We start from the raw sequence: 22,688 nt of genomic DNA, 5'->3' as shown, positions 1-22,688 counted from the left end.
CGTTCAATACCAATACGAGTGAGGCCCTGGGATTTCTCAATGATCCAGCGACTCCACGAGTCCTCGTCAAGATAGCTAGGGCCTGAACCAGGATAATCTTTGCGATGAAGTTGCCAACTACTGAAGATTGTTTCGTTCCTCCACTCTTGCTCACTACCAGGTTCTCCAAACTCGCGAGCCAGTTGCTGGAGTTTTTGTTTGTTGAACGGGTTGTTTAGACGTCGAAATCTAACTGAGCCCGGTAGAGAAATGTCAAGCTCCGATAGAATTTTACGGATTTGAAAATAGGCGTGAAATCGATACACGGCACGAACCATAGGCAGCTCGGAGGTAAAATGCTGCATGGAAATACCGCAAGCAGATGTTGCACAGTAGGTAGCAAAGTTAAGTTGAGTGGACCAGAGACTGAAAGGGTGGCTGTTCCACTCCTTCACTAGCCCGCTAGTGCCGGAATAGAATTCATAGTCGACAAAGATGTCTGGAAATTTCACCCTGAACGAGGACCCTTGAGCATCAATAACGATGTTCTGCACTGAAAGATCCTTAAGTCTCTCCAAATATCTCCCATGGTTGGGTGCATACTTTGCTTTCGGGTTGTATGAGTAAATGCTCATCTTTTCTTTAAGAATAAAGATGAAACAGCTGTATGTCACGGATATAGAGAAGCCTACGATTTTTGACGATTACCTAGGGCAGGACACGAGAATTGCCCTGATGTCGATAAGTATCAGGCCCGTATGGCTGAACCTTTACAGTGACAATGATTTTGTTATTCGTAGGACAGGGCCTGATCAGACAGAGACTAGAATTGAAATTATGAACGGTCTATACAGGATAGAGGATTTGGCAACCATCGTCAATAGTCAGGCAGGGGACAAGATCAAATTGTTTGTATTAAAAAATGGACTCTGCAGGCTTAGGGTTAGTGACGGGTATACTGTGGTAAGCCATCGAAAACTGCAGGAGCTTATGGGGCTACCCTACGACCCTGCAAAAAAGTACTTTACCAAAGGCGACTATGACAGCTTCTACAAAACTGACGTGTACCAAAGATTGAGACTCGTTTGCCCCCAGCTGGATGAAGACGATTGCCTACTCGATGGGAAGAAATCAAAAATGCTTGCTTTGCTTCCAACCAAAGAGTTAAACGCATGGGGATACATGCTTACATGGAGTTTTGACACTCCAATCTACCTTCCTTTGAAAGGCTCAACAGACAGACTGGAGTTCATGCTGACGCACGAGCATCATCATGAAAAGAACGTTTCGTTCGTTGGAATTACGATGCACTTACTCATAGAATAAAGATGAGTGACATAATGAAGTTATCCGAGCTTACCGAGTGCTCCTGAGCATGAGCCTGAAGAAAGTCAGGTACACAGACTCAAGAAGATCGAGGAGATGGAACAGTACTTGCGTGGTGAGATCAAAGGGCGTGACAAACTCGCCAAAAAGTTCAAGATGCATGGTACGTGGGTTAGATTCACTGATCATGGATTGCTAGCTGTAAGTATTATAACTTCAGGTGTGGGGATTGGTAGTATGCTGTCCGGAATAGGTGTACCGCTAGCTGTGGCGATGGGTGGTATCACGATCGCTGTAGGACTAGGGCAGGCAGGTTTACGGAATGCGGGGAAGAGGCTAGACGTTAAGTCAAAGAAGCATGAGGGCATCAGACTCTTAGCAGAGACTAAGTTGAACTCCGTTGTCGACCTCATCTCAAAGGCTGTGGAGAACGATGTGATTAGTGATTATGAGTTCAACCTAATCATGCAGGAGAAGCAACGCTACATGTTGCTGAAGGAGCAGGTCCGACAACGAACGAGGAAGATCGTAGATTCCATCAATGATCGGGAGCGACAGCAGCTTGTCGCAAAGGGGCGTGAGGAGGCCAAAGAGGAGCTTATGAAAAAACTTCAATCTGCGCAGTATGTCAGCGATACTTAGAGTCTCCACCCGCATCCTTATACTTGACTTTGCGTATGGCTTCGATAAGGTTCATTCGCTTCAACGTAGAGTACCCTTTGAGACCTAGGGCTTTAGCTTCTTGTCGCAGTTTGTCCATTTGTTTCTTCTAGTTCTTTAATTCTCTCTACTAGAGCGTTGATATCACTCTCACACTCTTCTTCTTTCGCACTTTTTATCACAAGTGCGGTAGAGGTGAGGGCTAGGGCATATCCCACACTTCCAAAAAACGTTACAAGCATAAAATTTGTGTACCAATCCAGCGATGTCTTTTTATCGTTGCTTGACATTTATTATACCAGCAATACGTTTGTTTCTGTCGGTATCTGCAACAATTTTGAGACTTTTTATTTAGTTTTTGCGCACCATTTCTTCTAGATCGTCAATTCTCTCTACTAGATCGTTGATAAGCCTCCCGCACTCTTCTTCTTCTTTCGCACTTTTCATCACAAGTGCGGTAGAGGAGAGGGCTAGGACAGCTATCACAAGTGCGGTAGAAGTGAGGGCTAGGACAGCTCCCACACCTCCAAAAAACGTTACAAGTATAAAAACTGCGTACCAATCTAGCGTCTTTTTATCGTTGCTTGACATTTATTATACGTACATTCAACTAACAACCGTCGCAATTTGAGTAGGGAATTCCCCTTTCTACTCAAACAGATTTGCGGATTTGTTGATGTCAGCAGTTTTGTCGAGTGCCGTCATGATGTCACGTGACTTGTTTACTCATTTGAGGCATGATGAAATCTGTGACGTCACAGCTGTTTTAGGGGGTCTAAAGGCAGCGTTTTTTAATAGGGTTTTGACCGTCGAAAACCTAAACTGTACTTTAATTCATCCCTTATTCTAGCTCTGTTCAGGTTTCTTAAGCGTTTTTCATGGTTTTGAAGTAACTCCTTTAAACACGATTGTTACAGTGCGCAGCGGTTCTTCTTTGTTATCATTTACTTGTCTGTTCTTATATAAAACAATAACTTAAGTTGGCTTATAACGTCGGCATTATGGCAACCCCGTCAACGATTTGGAGATAGTAAAACAAATAAAGAAACGACAGTTATTTCAAATTCGAACTAATAGTAAAGACATACACTACTACAGCGGCGCTAAGGTAATTTAAGTACTCCATGGAATCAAATGATGGCCCTAAACTACTCTGAGTTCCCTCCCCGCAACATCTCTTTTACCAAGGCTTTGTCTTGTTTAAAAATTTATTCTCCAACAGTCATGCATTTCTGTTGTATAGCGTTTTGTCTGTCTTTAACAGCATCAACAAGTTAGTCAATTTGTAGTAACATACCCTATGCATTATTTTTGATTTTTAAAATATTGCAATTTTTTTGGTCAGTCATTGTCATTAAGTATTAAAAATATTGTCATACTAGTCGATACGCCCGCGGAATAAGCTGCTTAGGCTAAAGACAGTACAAAAGGAGCGTCACTTGTATTTTGTGGTGACATCAGAATAAACCATCAACACGCAAGATATTTGTTCAACAGTTGCTTTTATCATAGAGCTTGAAACACAGATATGAAGATAACGAACGGTTGTAGAGGTATTTTTGATGATGTCAATAACCCGTCTGTCCCGAAACGGGCGGATTGACCCAGCTTCAGGAAATTGTTCTCATTTTGGTACGAGATAGTTCCTAGTTACCCGCGTAGAAGGTGACGTCAGATATTGACATCTGTTTCGAAGGTGTTTAGTTTTACAAAGGCTATGCCATCTTAAATAAAAACACGTCGATCTACTGATATGGAAGTTGTGATGTTATGTCAGAATAGGGTGAATAACGTTTGCCATTTCACATATAGTTGATCGCTTATTCTTTAACGAAAAAAAAAATGAGTATCACCTTTCCCCCTTACAAACACATGTACTCAGGCATATTAATTACTACATAAGACTAGTCGATAAGCCCGTGTGGAAAAATTCACTAAAAGCAGAGAGGAAAAATGAAGAATATAGTTTGTTTTAGGAGCTTTGATGACATTAACAGCGATTATACAAAATAAAATTTGTTAACCCGTTGCTTCTAATGGGTAGAGCTTGCTTTCATGTTTTGTCGAGTAAACGGCCATGGGGAGAAGGGTTGTGATTCGTTGCGTTACGCTAAGTAATGATTCTGGTCCTTACAATTCATTAGCTGCATAAACGGTAAATGGCGGCGGGAAGTAGTGTGTTTCTGTTTTTTTTTTTTTTTGTTGTTGTTGATTTGTTTTGTTTAGTGTATGGACAAAGCGGGGGATCTTCTAAAGTGGCAGTATATTAGCAGTATATTTTATTTAAAACACATTGTACCCAAAAGTGTTATTATAAAGTATAAAACAAGAGCATACTTATATAGAGAGCTAGTAACTAGCTAATAGCTATATTTTCAATGCAAACTGTTAATGCTAGCTAATCGTTCTTTCTATGTTTTAACAGCAACGTATGCAAATTTACAATACTTTCTCTTGTCTCTCCATGTATTACCCATCATCCAGCAAAACAGGATACTAATACAAGTATATATTTTGAAAACCCTTTAGAAAAACTTTTCCGAGAAGACTTTTTCAGTGGGACAAAAAGTTCTCTTTTTAACTACTCTTTTAACATCTCTATGGCTTCCCATGTCTTGTGACTTTACTTCCCTGCCTTGTGGCTTCACATCTTTGTGGCTTTAAGGCTTTGTTTTGTGGCTTTTTTGCACAAGCTTAAACATTACAGTCTGATTTTAGACTGTTGTGTGATGGTTGGTTAATTTAAATGGTAATTTATGGCACTGTAGCTTAGTGGTTATAACTCTCATACTTTGTGCAGGAGAGGGTTTGATTTCTGTTGGCAGCAATTCATTTTTCAAGAGAATGTAACCCAAGCCATGTAAGGGAAATTGGAGAGATGGTACACTGTTATGGTGGGCTGTTGGTGATGGTGGGTTGTTAGACATTGCAGGGAGTTGTCTGGGAGCGAACACCCTAATTGGGCCTGTGTAGCTCAAAATGAGCATTAAATACTCTAGTTGTTTACTCTAGATTTTTTAATTTGATGGATGTGCATGTTTTATATACATAGTTAGCCTTCACAAATATTGAGGGATATGTATATATACCCTGTCTTAAAGCCTTTTTACTTTTGCAAAACCCTATTTTAATTGATTTTGTTTTACTTGTGGGTAATTTACACTAAACATTATTTGTTCCACATGGGTCATTTTGTTTGTACATGGGTCTAAATTCCCAGCCATGAGCTTTAACAGAACTTGCTATTTTTCGTTCCCTACGCCAAAAAATTGCCCTGTGCTGTATGAAGGAATTTCATTCTTACTTTTGCCTAATTAAAAAGTTATTGAGGCATGCAATTCTTTCCACGTCTACCTTAAATCTTAAGAAATGGCCTGCAGAGATGCATTTTAATCTTCACATATGTTGTTATTGTATGATTATTTTGTATGCAAATTCGTATTTTTAACAGATTACATAAACATGTAATTGTGGCAGTTAATATTCAGCATCGGCAGTATTAATTCATATTCACTCTAACAATGTTTAAGAAGAAAGAAACAAATTTAAAGTCAGCAAATAGGGATATTCAAGCTCGATTTGTTAAAAAAGATGGTGTGGCAACAGGTACACATATATACTAATTTTTTTGGTCTTCCATCTAAAATATCTTAGATCTTTGTATATTCAATTTTGTGATTTTCTCATATGCTTTATTTGCCATGTAAACTGTAGCATGCAGCCCTTAAAATTAGAATTTTTTTACGTCGGCAATAAAACTGCCGACATGAGATACATTTCAACTGATTTGCGTCGGCATTGCGTCGCCATTTTTTTTTGTAGTAAAATTTTTCAGCTGGCAAAAACTTTCGTCATTCACCTTGTATTGGGGCTAGACCTCACATAAATTCGATGTATTGATTTCCTAAGACAATGACAAATGGAAACGGACTACAAGTCCCATGACCTACTTTCCCGATGCTGTACTTCGTTAAGTTAATAGTTCACTGCCAACTGGCTTTCTATATGTTTCGAGACGAACTCATTAGAAAGTACATTGTGCACGTGCTATTTACGAACTGAAGGTCAGGGCATTCAATAAGTTGTATATCGCAAAAGTCGCCTGTGACATGTTTCGAAAATGCTTGTCACCGGCACAGTTCACCATGAAGCAAAACTGTACAGGAGACTCAATTTATAGAGTCTTCGCAGAACATCTCTCCTCACAAAACCGAGGGCAGGGCTGACTCATTGCCTGCTGTGTCGTGTGGGAGAGAGAACTACCGGACTTCTTTTTAATACGTTATACAATTTTTTTGATTATTGTTATTACGAATCAAATGGCACCACGGTATTTCTGTAACGTGAATAATTTTAGTGATAATGACCTAACTTACTGAAAATCGAGTGTAATTATTCTTCAGTCGCAATGAGTGGGGGAAGCTCAAACAATATCACAATTAACATTATTTGATTCTGCTTGCCACAGTTCCTTTAAATTTTCACTATTTTTGTTGTTTTGATAATGACATCTACAAACTTTGCAAAGCACTTTAGCAATTTCATTAGAGTCATTTTCCGATTCAAGCCCTAACTCAGGAAAATTCCACGAAAGAACTGTTTTCTTTTTCACCATGTTTACTTTTTTATTTTATTTTCGTGAATTCAGGAAATTATTCCATCCGTTTAGTTTCGAATGAAATAAACCACCCGCTGAATACTGTGTGGATTCCCGTGTGCATTCCCAGGTGGAGACCTGGTTTCTTTTAGGATAAGGAACTCGAGAAAAATGTATGCTAGTTTTCATATTACGCCAGAGAAATTGTGATGTAAAAATTCACCACAAAGGCTTTAATATTACAAAGAATAACATGCGATCAGTTGAAAAGTTTGTTTTTCAAAAAAAATGGTAGTAGAAACCAGGTGATAATATGTGAGCAGGTACGATAGAAATATACATGATCACATGTTCTTAAAAGTCCGCCAAAATAAAAATTAATTCTTTGTTAATTTTTTTCTTCGTTGATGTTGAAAATGAATTGTTGTATTTAAAAATTTCACAACAAAATTACGTCGGCAATTTTTTTGCCGACGCAACTACGGTATTTTCTCATTTTACGTCGGCAATCACTTTGGCAGTGCCGAATGCCGACGCTAGTTTTAGGGGCTGAGCATGTGACGTCCTTTAAGAGTATATGAACAGAACCTCTGATTTGTTGAGTGGCCTTATCTTAAGATGAGTGGCCTTTCCTTCAGTCTCAATGAGAAACAAGACGTATGATATACGCAAACAAACTTGCGAATAAAGTTTACAAAAAGCTGTCTATCAAATTGTGATTTTTGTTACGAAGTTCAGTCTTGGTCATGAATATTTGCACCCACGTGCAGTTGTACGTACGCCTACACTAATACAGGCGTGCGATCAGTATCGCACGCCTAGCTTATGATTTTGGCGTGCAATTATTACATTCAGGTGAGCGGCAGCGCGGAGTTTTTGAAGAATTGTTTTTTACTTTTTATTTGCTTCTTTTTGGTTTGTTGACTTATTTATTTTAGCAACAAAATGTTTACAAACCATGTTCACAACAAGCTGCCATATTGAATGAAGCATGTGAAAAATATATAACCAACTTTGAACCAGACCCCAAACAACCAAGTAGTAAATGCAGGCTTCTCATTTTGAGGTACGCGATCGCGTTCCTACGCCCTATCGTGTACCTAAATTACGTGAGGTACGGGAAGAACCGAGCACCTCCGTTAACAGATTACTTTTAGATCTAAGAATTATTGAATAATCCTGGCCTTTTTAATCCATAAGCAAGTCTATTCATAGCCAACCTCCCCATTCTAGCTAATTCACCGACTCCTGACTTAGTTAAAAGAACTACGTAGACATAAATCTCTTTTGCCTGGCCCCTTCGTCGTTGGTAACCAGGTCTTACCAAGAAATTCAGCCATGCGGTTCTTAACTAATGCGGAGGTGAACACCGACAGAGCACGGATGAAGCAAGTCTGCAAATATGCACTTACAGGCGGAATAGACATTTTATCATGGATTTAATGGATGCAAGTGTTATTTAAACAACTTTAAAAACGAAACCCACGTGCTGTTGTCTCTATAAATATACAAAGTTTTGGTATATATTTTTAACGAACTTAAAGATTATTTATACATCACTGTCTGTTTCATAACTATCACTACTCTCGTTACTCTCTTCGTTGTCGCTGTTGCGTGTATCGTGATCCATACCTGTTACTAGAACAGGTGTCTCCATGCTGACAAACCTCCTCTTCTGCATGTATGAATCGACTGCGCTGTTCAAAATTTCTTCTTTCTCTCCATCACTCCACAGGGAGTTATTCGCAGCAATTAACAATGACTCCCCCATCGTGTTGTGTTTCATTCGGAGTCGACGATCCGACAATAAAATCGTTAGTGTACTAAACACACGCTCCACTGATGAATTTGAGCTGGAAAGACAAAGCACTGTGGCTAATTTTACTGTGATTTTTAAATAAAGATGAACGCTCCCCCGTGGATACTTAGAACGTTGTTCGTTCGATTGAACGTTCAATTAGAACGTCTTTTGCTTGATTGAAGTAAACATGTTATGCTGCATTTTTCTCACCTATTTTTTTCACGTCACACAAAAAGGTTATTTGATCTTTGATCGACGGGTGGTTTATTTCATTCGAAACTGATGGATCAAATAAATTTATTAATTCAACTCATGAAAAAAAAAAAAAAGTAAACATAAAATAAACATGTCACTAACTAAAATTATTCAAGCAGCAGAAAAATTGCGGTGCCTTTCATTTCGTAATAATGATCGACAAGAATGTATATCGTATTAAAAAGAAGTCCAGAAGTTCTCTCTTCCACACGACACAGCAGGCAATAAGTAAGCCCTGCCCTCGGTTTTGTGAGAAGAAATGTTCTGCGAAGACTCTCAATTGAGTTTCCTCTTTTTGCCAGCTGAAAAACAAAAAAAATATTGTCGACGCAATGCCGACGCAAAACATTTGAAATGTATCTCACGTCAGCAATTTTAATGAAGGTGGGTATTTAATAGAAATACATTTTAGAGATACATTTTAACACGGAAGAACAATTATGTATTGGGTAAAGTTTGGGTAAGGGATTACTCTAAAATAGCTCAAATCTGCTTGGCGTGTGTACGAAGTAGAACGAGGCATGTGATAAAGAGCTGAGCATGCCCGAATTTTACATGGCGTGTGCGGAGGCGTGTGCGTGCGATTGCACGCCATTCATGACCAAGACTGAAGTTAGACACGACATAATTTGCTATTCAGATAGGCAATAATATTTGTTACGCACTACGCATTTATTTTTCAAAATTGATTTGTGAGATTTTCTTGAGCGGAAAATTCCTCGAAATTTCAATTTTACTTTTTTATTTTATTTTCGTGAATTCAGGAAATTATTCCATCCGTTTAGTTTCGAATGAAATAAACCACCCGCTGAATACTGTGTGGATTCCCGTGTGCATTCCCAGGTGGAGACCTGGTTTCTTTTAGGATAAGGAACTCGAGAAAAATGTATGCTAGTTTTCATATTACGCCAGAGAAATTGTGATGTAAAAATTCACCACAAAGGCTTTAATATTACAAAGAATAACATGCGATCAGTTGAAAAGTTTGTTTTTCAAAAAAAATGGTAGTAGAAACCAGGTGATAATATGTGAGCAGGTACGATAGAAATATACATGATCACATGTTCTTAAAAGTCCGCCAAAATAAAAATTAATTCTTTGTTAATTTTTTTCTTCGTTGATGTTGAAAATGAATTGTCGTATTTAAAAATTTCACAACAAAATTACGTCGGCAATTTTTTTGCCGACGCAACTACGGTATTTTCTCATTTTACGTCGGCAATCACTTTGGCAGTGCCGAATGCCGACGCTAGTTTTAGGGGCTGAGCATGTGACGTCCTTTAAGAGTATATGAACAGAACCTCTGATTTGTTGAGTGGCCTTATCTTAAGATGAGTGGCCTTTCCTTCAGTCTCAATGAGAAACAAGACGTATGATATACGCAAACAAACTTGCGAATAAAGTTTACAAAAAGCTGTCTATCAAATTGTGATTTTTGTTACGAAGTTCAGTCTTGGTCATGAATATTTGCACCCACGTGCAGTTGTACGTACGCCTACACTAATACAGGCGTGCGATCAGTATCGCACGCCTAGCTTATGATTTTGGCGTGCAATTATTACATTCAGGTGAGCGGCAGCGCGGAGTTTTTGAAGAATTGTTTTTTACTTTTTATTTGCTTCTTTTTGGTTTGTTGACTTATTTATTTTAGCAACAAAATGTTTACAAACCATGTTCACAACAAGCTGCCATATTGAATGAAGCATGTGAAAAATATATAACCAACTTTGAACCAGACCCCAAACAACCAAGTAGTAAATGCAGGCTTCTCATTTTGAGGTACGCGATCGCGTTCCTACGCCCTATCGTGTACCTAAATTACGTGAGGTACGGGAAGAACCGAGCACCTCCGTTAACAGATTACTTTTAGATCTAAGAATTATTGAATAATCCTGGCCTTTTTAATCCATAAGCAAGTCTATTCATAGCCAACCTCCCCATTCTAGCTAATTCACCGACTCCTGACTTAGTTAAAAGAACTACGTAGACATAAATCTCTTTTGCCTGGCCCCTTCGTCGTTGGTAACCAGGTCTTACCAAGAAATTCAGCCATGCGGTTCTTAACTAATGCGGAGGTGAACACCGACAGAGCACGGATGAAGCAAGTCTGCAAATATGCACTTACAGGCGGAATAGACATTTTATCATGGATTTAATGGATGCAAGTGTTATTTAAACAACTTTAAAAACGAAACCCACGTGCTGTTGTCTCTATAAATATACAAAGTTTTGGTATATATTTTTAACGAACTTAAAGATTATTTATACATCACTGTCTGTTTCATAACTATCACTACTCTCGTTACTCTCTTCGTTGTCGCTGTTGCGTGTATCGTGATCCATACCTGTTACTAGAACAGGTGTCTCCATGCTGACAAACCTCCTCTTCTGCATGTATGAATCGACTGCGCTGTTCAAAATTTCTTCTTTCTCTCCATCACTCCACAGGGAGTTATTCGCAGCAATTAACAATGACTCCCCCATCGTGTTGTGTTTCATTCGGAGTCGACGATCCGACAATAAAATCGTTAGTGTACTAAACACACGCTCCACTGATGAATTTGAGCTGGAAAGACAAAGCACTGTGGCTAATTTTACTGTGATTTTTAAATAAAGATGAACGCTCCCCCGTGGATACTTAGAACGTTGTTCGTTCGATTGAACGTTCAATTAGAACGTCTTTTGCTTGATTGAAGTAAACATGTTATGCTGCATTTTTCTCACCTATTTTTTTCACGTCACACAAAAAGGTTATTTGATCTTTGATCGACGGGTGGTTTATTTCATTCGAAACTGATGGATCAAATAAATTTATTAATTCAACTCATGAAAAAAAAAAAAAAGTAAACATAAAATAAACATGTCACTAACTAAAATTATTCAAGCAGCAGAAAAATTGCGGTGCCTTTCATTTCGTAATAATGATCGACAAGAATGTATATCGTATTAAAAAGAAGTCCAGAAGTTCTCTCTTCCACACGACACAGCAGGCAATAAGTAAGCCCTGCCCTCGGTTTTGTGAGAAGAAATGTTCTGCGAAGACTCTCAATTGAGTTTCCTCTTTTTGCCAGCTGAAAAACAAAAAAAATATTGTCGACGCAATGCCGACGCAAAACATTTGAAATGTATCTCACGTCAGCAATTTTAATGAAGGTGGGTATTTAATAGAAATACATTTTAGAGATACATTTTAACAAGGAAGAACAATTATGTATTGGGTAAAGTTTGGGTAAGGGATTACTCTAAAATAGCTCAAATCTGCTTGGCGTGTGTACGAAGTAGAACGAGGCATGTGATAAAGAGCTGAGCATGCCCGAATTTTACATGGCGTGTGCGGAGGCGTGTGCGTGCGATTGCACGCCATTCATGACCAAGACTGAAGTTAGACACGACATAATTTGCTATTCAGATAGGCAATAATATTTGTTACGCACTACGCATTTATTTTTCAAAATTGATTTGTGAGATTTTCTTGAGCGGAAAATTCCTCGAAATTTCAATTTTCGTTAGTTCAGACTGGAGTAAACTGACTGACAGGAAGAAGAAAGACCACAAGCTCCACCTAAAATTTTCGAAATTCAGTAATTCAGTAACCTCCCCCCCCCCCCCAAAAAAAAAAAAAAAACCAAAAAACCCCCAAAAAACGGGGTATAGGAAAGTCACTTAGTGAGAAAAAGCATAATAAAGCAAAATAATATACAATCTTAATTGTTCGAAAAAGGAAATAGCTTTAATTAAAAAAACCCATATTACCAGAACTGTCACAAACAGAAAACTTGGATAAAAAGAATCCTGTAAACTTATGGCACGTAGACAAGTAACAAGCAGGGAATCGGAAATTTTACGTTTTTATGGAGTGTTTCTGAAACATATTTCACTATGTTGGTGTGTCATGAGCGTAGTGAAAAGAATTTCGTTCTCGTCATTATTTATATAGGGTGGAGCGTCTTCGTTTTTCTCTTACATATTTTTGTGGAAATTTTATTTTTTGCAGACAACTTTCCAGGATTTGGGGAGACCTTAACTCTGCCTACATTCACTTTGGAAAACTTTGGTGGAAACACCTTTACTTTACCAGTTAGTTAAATAAAGCTTTTCAACACTTATCTTTTTAAAAAATACACAAGATGCAGGCACCGCTTAAACTATCTTGCTATTAAAAATGCACAATTATGAAACATCGTAAATGCGACCCAATTCTACAATTTCTGCTAAGAAAAAATACAACCTATCTATCATTCATGGTTGAAAGTCACATGATTGAAACGTTTATGGTCTTAAATTTAGTTGACAAAAAGACATTTTTGTTAACTTTGCTAAATTTTGTCGAAAATAAAGTAATTTTAATTTTTGGACCAATTTTGGCCTAAAAAACCATTTAGGTGACAAAAAATCAAAATTTTGATGTCACCATCATGTTCAGCATACTTTTTTTGTTAACTGTGCTAAATTTTGTCGAAAATAAAGTAGTTTTTATTTTCGGACCAATTTTGGCCTAAAATGACATTTAGGTGACAAAAATCAAAATTATGATGTCACTATTATGTTCAGCATAATTTTTTTGTTAACTGTGCCAAATTTTGTCAAAAAAAAAAACCAATTTTGGCCTGTAACGTCATTTGATGACTTCTAAGTACTTAGAGAGTTTAGGTACAAAGTTTAAATCTGTGACGTTGCAATGGACCATTTGGTTAGTTAGTTACGAGTTGGAAACACATCCTTGCAGGCGAGATAGTAAAAAGAAAAAAAAAATTATTAAGATGAGATTCCAACACACAACTATTCCCGTGTCGGTGCTCAGAGAGGAAAAAATTTCCATTCTTGTAGGACATTTGCTTTTTAATACAAGTTCATGAGCTTGTAAATAGCATGCATGCAATGCATCACAAGAAAAAATGAATTTGTAGACAAAAGTCAGGCTGAAATTAATGGATATCAGTGTCCTAAGACTAAACATTCTGTAACTAACTGTAAAAGAGTTGATTGATTGATTGATACGTCATAAAATCATATGGCTCCAATCTCCCTGTAAAATTCGTATAATTTTAAAACAACCTGAAGGTTTAAAATTTTGTATAACAAAACTAATTTATTTAAGAACAATGTATATATAAAAAGAACAATTCTTGATTACTTTAGCAGTATTTAGCGTGTATGCTTCTTGTGCTTGTTTTGCAAACGCTACAAAGTTTAGCAAAATATTTTTCAATGGTAATTCTGAAAACGTTCTTTTAGTAAAATAACGTAAATGTTTTTGACTGTATGGTAAGTAAAGTTTTGATAACGTTCTCTGCTTCTTGTCAAAATATGAAATATCTTTCTAAGTTTTTAAAGGTAACCTATTATTAACTGATAGCTATTTTCAACCAGTTTATACAGGAAATCAGCTGCACTGATTGGCTAAAAAGTCTTTACTACAGCATGGTATAACTTTAAAACCCATAGCAAACCAAAATGGTTGCTAAAAATGTAAACAAACAACTTCACCAGAGAATTGGTAACATAGCTAGATGCATACAGACTCAAAAATCAACTTACAGTAAATCAAAAACCTTGCATCACTCCGCCAGAAAAACAGCTATGAATGTTGATCATTTTAAATACACTGCATTATTAATATCAACATTCATTGCAACAATCGAAACTGTGTCGAATTTGTGTGATAAGACTCTTCTTTTGATGAAGAATAAACCTTGATTCAAAAAACGTTTAAAAAAATTCTATATATAAATATTCAAATGTTTTCTTTTCTTTTTGTAAATGCATTATACATTATAAACTGTTACCCTTGGTCAGAGTATCGACCTCGCACGATTGGTCTATACTTTTGACCTTGAGTAATATTTCTTGGTATAAATAGACAAAACAGTTTATATTGTATTAATATGGTATTTTTTGATTTTTGCTCAACAGTTCCAGAATTTCTCTTACACATCTTAAACCAAAAAGACTCTTTAAATGCTTATCGACTTAAATTACGATACCAGGTGAGTGCAGCTCTGTTTAAAAAAATTGCACCTTACATATTTTTCAGATTTCGGTGCACCTATATATGCATATCCACAAAGCCAATCTTATCAAAGTCGAAATGCTAGATACATAAGTGATGTAATTCCTGCGAACGAAATATCAGAATCTTACATATCAAGCAAACAGTCTGGAAGGTCATCAGGTTCTAATTCAGCTAAAACAATTCGCAAAAAGTTTCCACCATCGTTTTTGCTTCTGCGCAGAAAAAAGAATCAGAGTGGAAATAAGCATGATTATGAAAATATTGACATTGATGAAGAAGATGTAACAGACATTGCGTACTATGAAGACTTAGTAGCTGAGCAAGAAAGCATTAATCCAGTCATGCTTGGCCAACTTGATGACTCACAGTTAAACACAATGGAGCAGGAACCGTTTGAAGAATTATACAAAGGAAGACTTGATTTTGTGTTAAATAATTATAGAAAACCACCACCCTATCCAGGAAAGAAGTCAGCAAATTCCACAGCTAATCAGTTGCAAAATAGTGCTGATACTCCATTACTTAGACAACTACTCAAAGATAAAAATATCAATGACAATGCTAGCATGAACAATTTCTGGCAGGCAAGTCCAGGTCATAAACCACAAAATGGCTCGTATTTAGATAAAAAGAGTATATCTAATGATAAACTTGTTAGCAGAACGCATGATATTGTTACCAGACCACCTGCTTTAAATGCTGGAGACTTATATAAACAACGTAAACAGTATTATTTTGAAAGTATGAATAACTTACAAGGCAATAAAGTACAAAAAGAGTTTAAAAAAGACACAGTAAGTGAAATTTACCCTGCCAAAGATTACGAGATTGATACCGAAAGGTTACCAACAAGCGCATCTGTACCAAACCTTTCTGTTCAAGCAGAGTTTCAAGATAATATGTCAGATTTGTCTCAAATGCATCCAAAAGGTAAATGTAGTTTTTGTTATAAGCACTCGTTATAGTAATAAATAATTATAATATCCTTAAAAAATTGATGTCCCCGTGTTCTGATTTCGTACTGCAGTGCTGTGTTGCTTTTTTAGCAGTGTTAACGTTCTAAAAAAATTTTAGAAGAATAACGACTTGTATTTTTTGTCAAAATGTTGCACTCTTTGTTTCAGTGTACATGGAACTAAGTGAAATGGAAGCATTGATTGCTCATTACAGGAAGACAAGGTAGCTGTACTATTTTTTATTCACTTCTGACTCTCCCAATACGAAGTTCAAAACAAGTACCACATCTATTTCATCATTATGTACTTAGAGATGTTGAAAATAAATTTCAGAGACAATTTAAAAAATATCTACCCTCTTTGTTGGTTTGTTTGTTGGTTTGTTGCGGTAACTACAAATGCCTGATGCAGTGCTCCTTTACTCGAATTAGCACTCTTCATAAAAAAAATCCATCCCCTCCGTTAAGCACTTGCTATGAGCATTTACAGAATAATGAGTTTTGTTTAAAATTAAAAATAAAAACAACTAGCTCTTTTTCCACTAATGTTATAGCCTTGACAACCTTGAACCATATGATATGCACAGCTCAGCAAGTGAGTCGGTATCTCTCTACACACAAGGATCACCGTCTTACATACCACCAAGCCCATACATGAATGCAGGTTGGAATCTTCGATTTTAAAGTTACATTAATAAGATTGCGTTACTTTTATAGTTCACTTTACATGTTTAGTGATTTTGATATTAGTGGTAATTTACTACAGGAAATGTTTACCGACCTTTTTTTAGAAATCCCTGAGTGGTTACAAGTGTATGCAAAAGCATCTCCTGACCTGGACAAATTTCTTAAGGTAAAAATTTGGTCTTTAAACTATAGTTATATGAAACTGGACATTTTGTAAGCTCCTTTTTTATATTACTGAGTACACCTTTTTAATATTTACAAGTACACCTTTTTAATATTTTGTATGTTGTAAAGTTTGAAGTCCATTGTTATTAACAAAAAAAAGAATTGAGTAATAAATGTTTTGATCATTTTCCAGAGTTAAACCCTAGCATGTAATTTACTTGTCTTGCTTGTTTGTTTTTTTGACATAATCTAAACATTGATCCAAAGCTGGACAGTCTCTTTAAAATGATCTATTTAACCATCTTATATCTTTATTATGGACAAAATCCATATAGTTCGTAATTAGCCCTTTTAACCCTGGCATGGGGATTATAAAATAGTATTACATGAATTTTTTTGTCATTTATGTAAGCCTTTTCTACAGTCCTAAGGTACATTATCACTGAAATTAATGCATGTTCCATATTGTTCACACAATGTTGAACAGTTAAAACGTTCTAAAGATAACATTTGTGAATGTAGGTTATCTAGAGTTGCAAATTTGATTTTCTAGTGGGGAATGTTCAGATACCCGGAGTTGGACTGTTGGCAAACTATGTTGAAAAGATTATACAAGAAAGAGGTGAAACAAGTTGTGCTTTGGTTTGAAGAATATCGATTAGCTCTGCAGAAGGAATTAGAAAACCGTAAAATGGTGTTGGGTATAAAACCAACAGGTGTGCTAAAGAAAACAGAAGTTTAAACAAGATATTACGTACCATAAATGCTTGACTTAACAAACTACGAAGAAAATGACAAAGCAAGGTGGCCAAAGTTTCTGGAATTCTTTTACCTGTTCAGGATTTTTTTTTTGGATTGGAAAGGCAATTTTTAAGGCAAGGTTTTTAAGGTTTTGAAATGGTGCTTGAATTCAGAATTTTTAACAATCAACTTCTTAGGCTGGCTGATAAACACCTAAAAAACGATGTTAAAAATAAAATTTGATATCGGTCGGTCTTCTTGTTTGATCCACGTTCTTTGAGAATGTAAAAATGTTTTGGAAATATTCTTGAATTGTTCTGAATTTTTGGAAAAAAATCATTCAGCATGCCTGCAAAATAATTTTATATATAAGATTTCTCATTGATTAAGTACTAAAGCAATGCAAAGTCCTAAAAATGCAGTATTTATGGTACGTACAATATCAAATCAAATAGATACTTTTGGTGACAATTTTTTCCACGCTTTCCTTGGGTAGAGTGTAAATAGTTTTACATTATTTTTGTTTGATAATTGTAATAAATTGTATATTTAATTAGAAATATCTTTATTTATTTGTTAATTCAGAGGATCATTTTATACTATTTTGTGATTTAGAAATATTTTCTACTTTTATTTTTTCTTATTTTTATGACGTGAGCCTGATTTGAGGTGGTTTCAACGTATACCTTATATTTTTTAAAACGACAAGTGTAAACCCAATTTTTTTGGTGTTTGATCTGCTTTTGTATTTTTCAAATATTTGGTCCAATTGGCGGGGTTTTGTATAATACATGAAAAGTTAAATTTGTGAAATTAAATTAAGGAAGAAAAGAAATTAATTTTGAATAAAACTTAATTGGCAGCAGAGGAAGTAAGTACAACTTTAGTGGGAACTTTTTCTCCAAAATTTCTTTCCTTAATGTACTTACCAGACGCATTTAAAATTTGTTTAAGAAAGAAAAGGTCCAGTAGTGTTGAATTTCTTCCTGTGTATCTGTAGTTCTTGGTCAGGCTGTGATTCTGAATATGTGTTATATGCAATCCTTTTTAAAAGCCAATAGGATGAACCAATTATTTTAAAAAAGGTATAAGTATATATTTAAGAACATATATTAAATATATTGAATATATTTATTTTCTACCACGAAAGAATGTAGTGTTATCATAGCTGAACCAATGGTACATGTTTAATGTGACTGATTTTCTTATTGATTACTTTACGTAACAAGTTCTTTTCAGATATTTTTATTTTGAGTCATATTTTAACATATCAATGTGGCACTTTGCTTTTAAATGGTCCATTTTTTTTTAGAGATATTTGGTTCTTTAAGCATGTCATTGACAACTATTGTTACATATTTTGTTAACTATTTTTTGACATGTTTTATGCGCAAAACTATATTTTTAGTTCTAAGTACTAAATTTTAAAATGGCGACTACTGTACCTCCGAAACATTTATACCGAGAAGCAATGGAGCAAGTTCATACTTACAACTCAAAGTTACTACTTGATCGAAGACTACGCATGCCATATATTGACAACCAGACAGGACTTGCTCAACAAGATTGTCATTTGTGGGTTAGTCGGGTGCAGCGCTGTGCCCCGCTACGAGATGGTCAAGTATACAGCTACCCGTCAAGACGATGGAGGGTGCGAAAAAGACCTGATTTTGTTGGCTCGTCTAAAAATGCTGACAAGCCAAAAACTGAGGATGATACTCCTGGTAGGCGGAAAATTAATTAAAGTTTTGTGATGTAAACACTCAAATTTTCAAAGTTGTGAATTTTACTGACCAAGTTTCCTCGCCCCTTGATGCTATGTAACAAATCCTGTGAAATGTTGAGTACGCCTAATATTAATAAATTTCGTGTGATAACTTGATATCATTTAAATTTTGTTTTTTCACCAACATTTTGCTCAATATGGATACCATTTTCCATGTGTATTTAAGGGAGTGAAAATATACGTGTACACATACCGCTGACATATCACCTATCGTGATTCTATGTTCCAGTGTTGTTTTTTGGCAATAACTGTATGGTCTTGCTTGTTTGTAGAAGAGGAGAAGCCGACAAGCAGTGTGATTATTGAAGAACAAAGTGTTAGTTTTGACACATCGAGTCAAAACACAACAAGCGTCTATGAGGATTATTATGAGGAAGAACCCTTCGATTCAGAATTTGATAGCGATGAAGAATTTGGAAGTCGACGGAAAAAAAGAAAAAGTGCGAAAATGAAGGTAAAAGGATGTGCTGGTTATTTTTGTTTTGAGTTTTTGAAATGCCAATTTTAAATTTTTGTGCAACTGTATTCAGATTTTGTTTCTATTTCATTTTTCTGGTTAAGCTGTGATGCTAAATTGTCATTAAAAGCCATATCTCTCCAACCTTTACATTAAAAATTATTTATCTTTATGAAAGGGGAAAAAGAATGCTCTAGCGTTGAAGCTTGCAGATAAAATACGAACAATCACGAAAGAAGAGTTGAATATGATGCCCGCAGAAGATAGAAAGAAACCTTATGATTGTCAAAGTACGTATGTTTGTTCTAAGACTTAGGTTACACTGCCCTAATGCTTAGGTTACACCACTCTTTTTATAACATGCAACTAGTCCTTTCATGACAAATACGATGCATGTATGACAGGCGATAGATTTTTTGGATCAAAACTTTTGCGACTGGTGATAAGTGGCCTCAAGTTATATCTTTTCTTCCCGTTGCTTTTTCTACTTCTTTGTAATCCCTGACACCATCGATTTGCATTTAAAGATGATATATTTTGTTCCTCACAGTTTGTGGCAAGCGTTACAAAAACCAACAAGGCCTTCGGTATCACTACGAACATCACAACCATGACTTGGAAGAGGTGGCACCGCCACCACAACCCACTGAAGTACCAGTGCTTCATCAGTCAGGTGATATGCCGCCCGCTGATCACGTTGCAGGTGCAAAGAGAAAAAAAGGAACACCACCCAGTTCATATTGTGATTTTTGTCTGGGAAGTGCTGAGGTTAACAAGAAAAGTGGTTCCTCTGAAGAGTTGATCTCTTGCTCAGACTGTGGGCGTTCCGGTAAAAACCTGTTCATCACACTTGATCTCTATCTAATTAACTTTCATCTTGCTTAGTCAAGAAGCTGGAAGGGAGGGGGTCAACTTTGACTGTCAGGATGGGTAAAATTCTAGATTTTTTAAGATAAAATTTGATATAGTTTCTGCTTACCTATTTGTCGTAAAGAAGATACCGGTCAAAATGTCCCAATTTTGGTCTTAGTCTCGTAGTTGATGACATCGAAAAATGGAAGTCAGTGCAAAGTTTGCAGACATTTCAATATTGTTAGTCCCCTATTTATTTTTGATTACAATGTCTAAAAAACTATCTTTTGCGAAGACTAACTCTCTTAAAGTGGAATAAGGGTCAATTGTCATCGCAGTATCCTGATAAATTTTTTCCCGCCTGTATTTTCGTCAGCCCTAATTCTCATAACGTCTTGGTCGACAAAGTTTGGACTTATAAAGTTTGGACCGATAAAAGAAATTTGGGCGCTTCAAGGAAATATCTATCTCGTTAACAAAAAAATGTTAAATAGAATTAAAATGCACTATTTTTTGAAAATGACTTTCATTCATTGTTTATAATATTTGACAAAATAAGGACATCAGTACGACTTTTTTAGGAATTTGGCAAGACTTGTTTTTAAGGTAACAAATAACTTTGACAGCTAAGCCCTTTTTATCCGGTAACCCAAAGTATTCCGAAGAGAATTTTGTCTCCGGGAAAATATAAAAAACTTAGGATTTATTTAAATTTGTTTATCTTAGCTAAGCTTAGATAAACAAGGGAAATGCGTAGGGAAATTCAAGGTGGAGAAATATGTGGGGAGTCAAATATTTTCCTAGGCTAACATAACAAGATAAGTTTTAAATCATGGGCATATCATAGGGCGTTGATTTTATTTCTTTTGTTTACAGGACATCCTTCCTGCTTGCAGTTTGATGCGAATCTCACTGAACAAGTGAAGAGATACAAATGGCAATGTATTGAGTGCAAATGTTGTTGCTTATGCGGAACTTCTGATAATGATGTATGCTTTGTTGTTTATTGATTTTTTTTTGTTGTTTTTTCCTGCTCTAATTTTGCCAGATATTAAAACCTTGTATAGGAATTCACACCATCTGATACAACTATTCTTCATCTCCGTCTACTTCTAAATTTTCCTGTCTCCAAAAAATTAACGACGATAATGTTATATTTTGAGTCTTAAAATGAAGAACAAACAATGTCGAGACCAGGGAGTAAATTTGTTTTTCAACTATAATACAACTATCCACCCAAAAAAGGTAGAAAAAAAGTTACTTAGAATTGTACGCCAATTAATTTCTAAAGAGTCTCATTTACAAATTTATGTTTGAATGAGAAATTTTGAAGGACGTTTTTTGGTCACTTCTGTCCGACAACATGCCTAATTGCTGTGTTTATACAAGAAGGTTTAAACCTCTTTGGTTTGTGATGTGGTTTGTGCACGCATTTTATGTAGAAAAAAAATTACTGAAAAGTGTTGTTTTCCCAAAATGTAAAACAAGTTTCGTGGCTTCGTATCTGAGAAAAATCACACGATCCAAATTTTCTCTAAATATGATACTTATGTGTTCATTTGTGTTTTGTGTTGGAAAAAACAAAGGTCGTGACCCCTTTTTTATTTCTGAGACCGTCTTTGTAGTTTGTTGTTCGTAGGCCTCAGGGGCTCCATGACTTGACTCTAAAAAACTCTTTGCACATAGGAGCAACTGCTGTTTTGTGATGCGTGTGATCGAGGCTACCACATGTACTGTTTGCGTCCACCACTCACAGAAGCTCCCGCAGGTAAGGGCTGCTGCTATTTTGTATTCTTGGGTGGCTGTAAAAACTTTACTAAGCAGTGCTGAACACCTGCTCTCAGTTCCATCGTGTTTTTGTGTTTACATCTTTCGGTTGCATTTATAGGAAGTTGGCAATGTCAATTATGTGAGGCTCGTGTAAAAGGTCTTGATATTTCAAAAGTCGCCGTTTTGACTGAACACATGGACGTTGTATTAAGATAAACAAATTACATAGAAACGAAAACAAATAAGATTTCCTGACATCAAAAGGGGAGTAGCGGAAACTATGTTTATTGTGTGGAAGATGGAAATGATGAAGAGTCAAATCTAAAAGAAAGAGGCGCACATGTTTCGGATGGCGATTGAACTCAATTAATCTGCGCATACTGTACTTTTTTATTGAACAATAGATTGAGCTCACTTCATGTGCGTGCTTTTTAAAACTTCTAAAAATGCTCGTAATGTTTCACCAATAGCCTCTGTGGAGGCGTGTAATATGACTCTTTGAAAAGAAGATGTTTTTTATTATTTGTATTTCATTTTTAAAAAATTAACAAAATGAAGTCAATTTTTCGTTTTTAAATGGGAAAACATGTGCGTTGATACAGGATAGAATAGCTTTAAAAGTCCCATCAATAGATTTTCTTTTC

General features: G+C 36.0%; 2 protein-coding genes across 2 annotated transcripts; both read left to right on the top strand.

Annotated features, from left to right (window-relative positions):
• The first annotated feature begins 3,905 nt into the window (after nucleotides 1–3,905).
• Nucleotides 3,906–18,410, top strand: LOC130656208 (uncharacterized). The gene is made up of 6 exons (XM_057459037.1): nucleotides 3,906–5,571; nucleotides 14,653–15,561; nucleotides 15,756–15,810; nucleotides 16,141–16,250; nucleotides 16,378–16,439; nucleotides 16,992–18,410. Exons 1-6 carry the CDS (start codon nucleotides 5,487–5,489, stop codon nucleotides 17,178–17,180), a joined length of 1,410 nt encoding a protein of 469 aa, XP_057315020.1. The 5' UTR covers nucleotides 3,906–5,486; the 3' UTR covers nucleotides 17,181–18,410.
• Nucleotides 18,411–18,556: 146 nt separating this feature from the next.
• On the top strand, nucleotides 18,557–22,606 carry LOC130656210 (zinc finger protein ubi-d4 B-like). Its single transcript, XM_057459038.1, has 7 exons — nucleotides 18,557–18,903; nucleotides 19,238–19,419; nucleotides 19,601–19,712; nucleotides 19,973–20,251; nucleotides 21,151–21,263; nucleotides 21,961–22,042; nucleotides 22,163–22,606. The coding sequence occupies exons 1-7, from the start codon at nucleotides 18,609–18,611 to the stop codon at nucleotides 22,258–22,260; spliced, it is 1,161 nt and encodes a 386-aa protein (XP_057315021.1). The 5' UTR covers nucleotides 18,557–18,608; the 3' UTR covers nucleotides 22,261–22,606.
• Nucleotides 22,607–22,688: the final 82 nt, after the last annotated feature.

This window comes from Hydractinia symbiolongicarpus, chromosome 9 (genome assembly GCF_029227915.1).
Source record: "Hydractinia symbiolongicarpus strain clone_291-10 chromosome 9, HSymV2.1, whole genome shotgun sequence".
Classification (NCBI taxonomy): domain Eukaryota; kingdom Metazoa; phylum Cnidaria; class Hydrozoa; order Anthoathecata; family Hydractiniidae; genus Hydractinia; species Hydractinia symbiolongicarpus.
This window is presented reverse-complemented; position numbering and strand designations above follow the sequence as displayed.

What these genes read in the sequence shown, in the direction of transcription:
- LOC130656208 (XM_057459037.1), top strand. Translation starts at nt 5,487, where the DNA reads ATGTTTAAGAAGAAAGAAACAAATTTAAAGTCAGCAAATAGGGATATT. An exon ending in AAAAGATGGTGTGGCAACAG is followed by an intron (nt 5,572 to 14,652) that starts GTACACATATAT and finishes CATATTTTTCAG; the next exon opens with ATTTCGGTGCACCTATATAT. An exon ending in ACCTGGACAAATTTCTTAAG is followed by an intron (nt 16,440 to 16,991) that starts GTAAAAATTTGG and finishes TTGATTTTCTAG; the next exon opens with TGGGGAATGTTCAGATACCC.
- LOC130656210 (XM_057459038.1), top strand. Translation starts at nt 18,609, where the DNA reads ATGGCGACTACTGTACCTCCGAAACATTTATACCGAGAAGCAATGGAG. An exon ending in GAAAAAGTGCGAAAATGAAG is followed by an intron (nt 19,420 to 19,600) that starts GTAAAAGGATGT and finishes TCTTTATGAAAG; the next exon opens with GGGAAAAAGAATGCTCTAGC. An exon ending in GCGGAACTTCTGATAATGAT is followed by an intron (nt 21,264 to 21,960) that starts GTATGCTTTGTT and finishes CTTTGCACATAG; the next exon opens with GAGCAACTGCTGTTTTGTGA.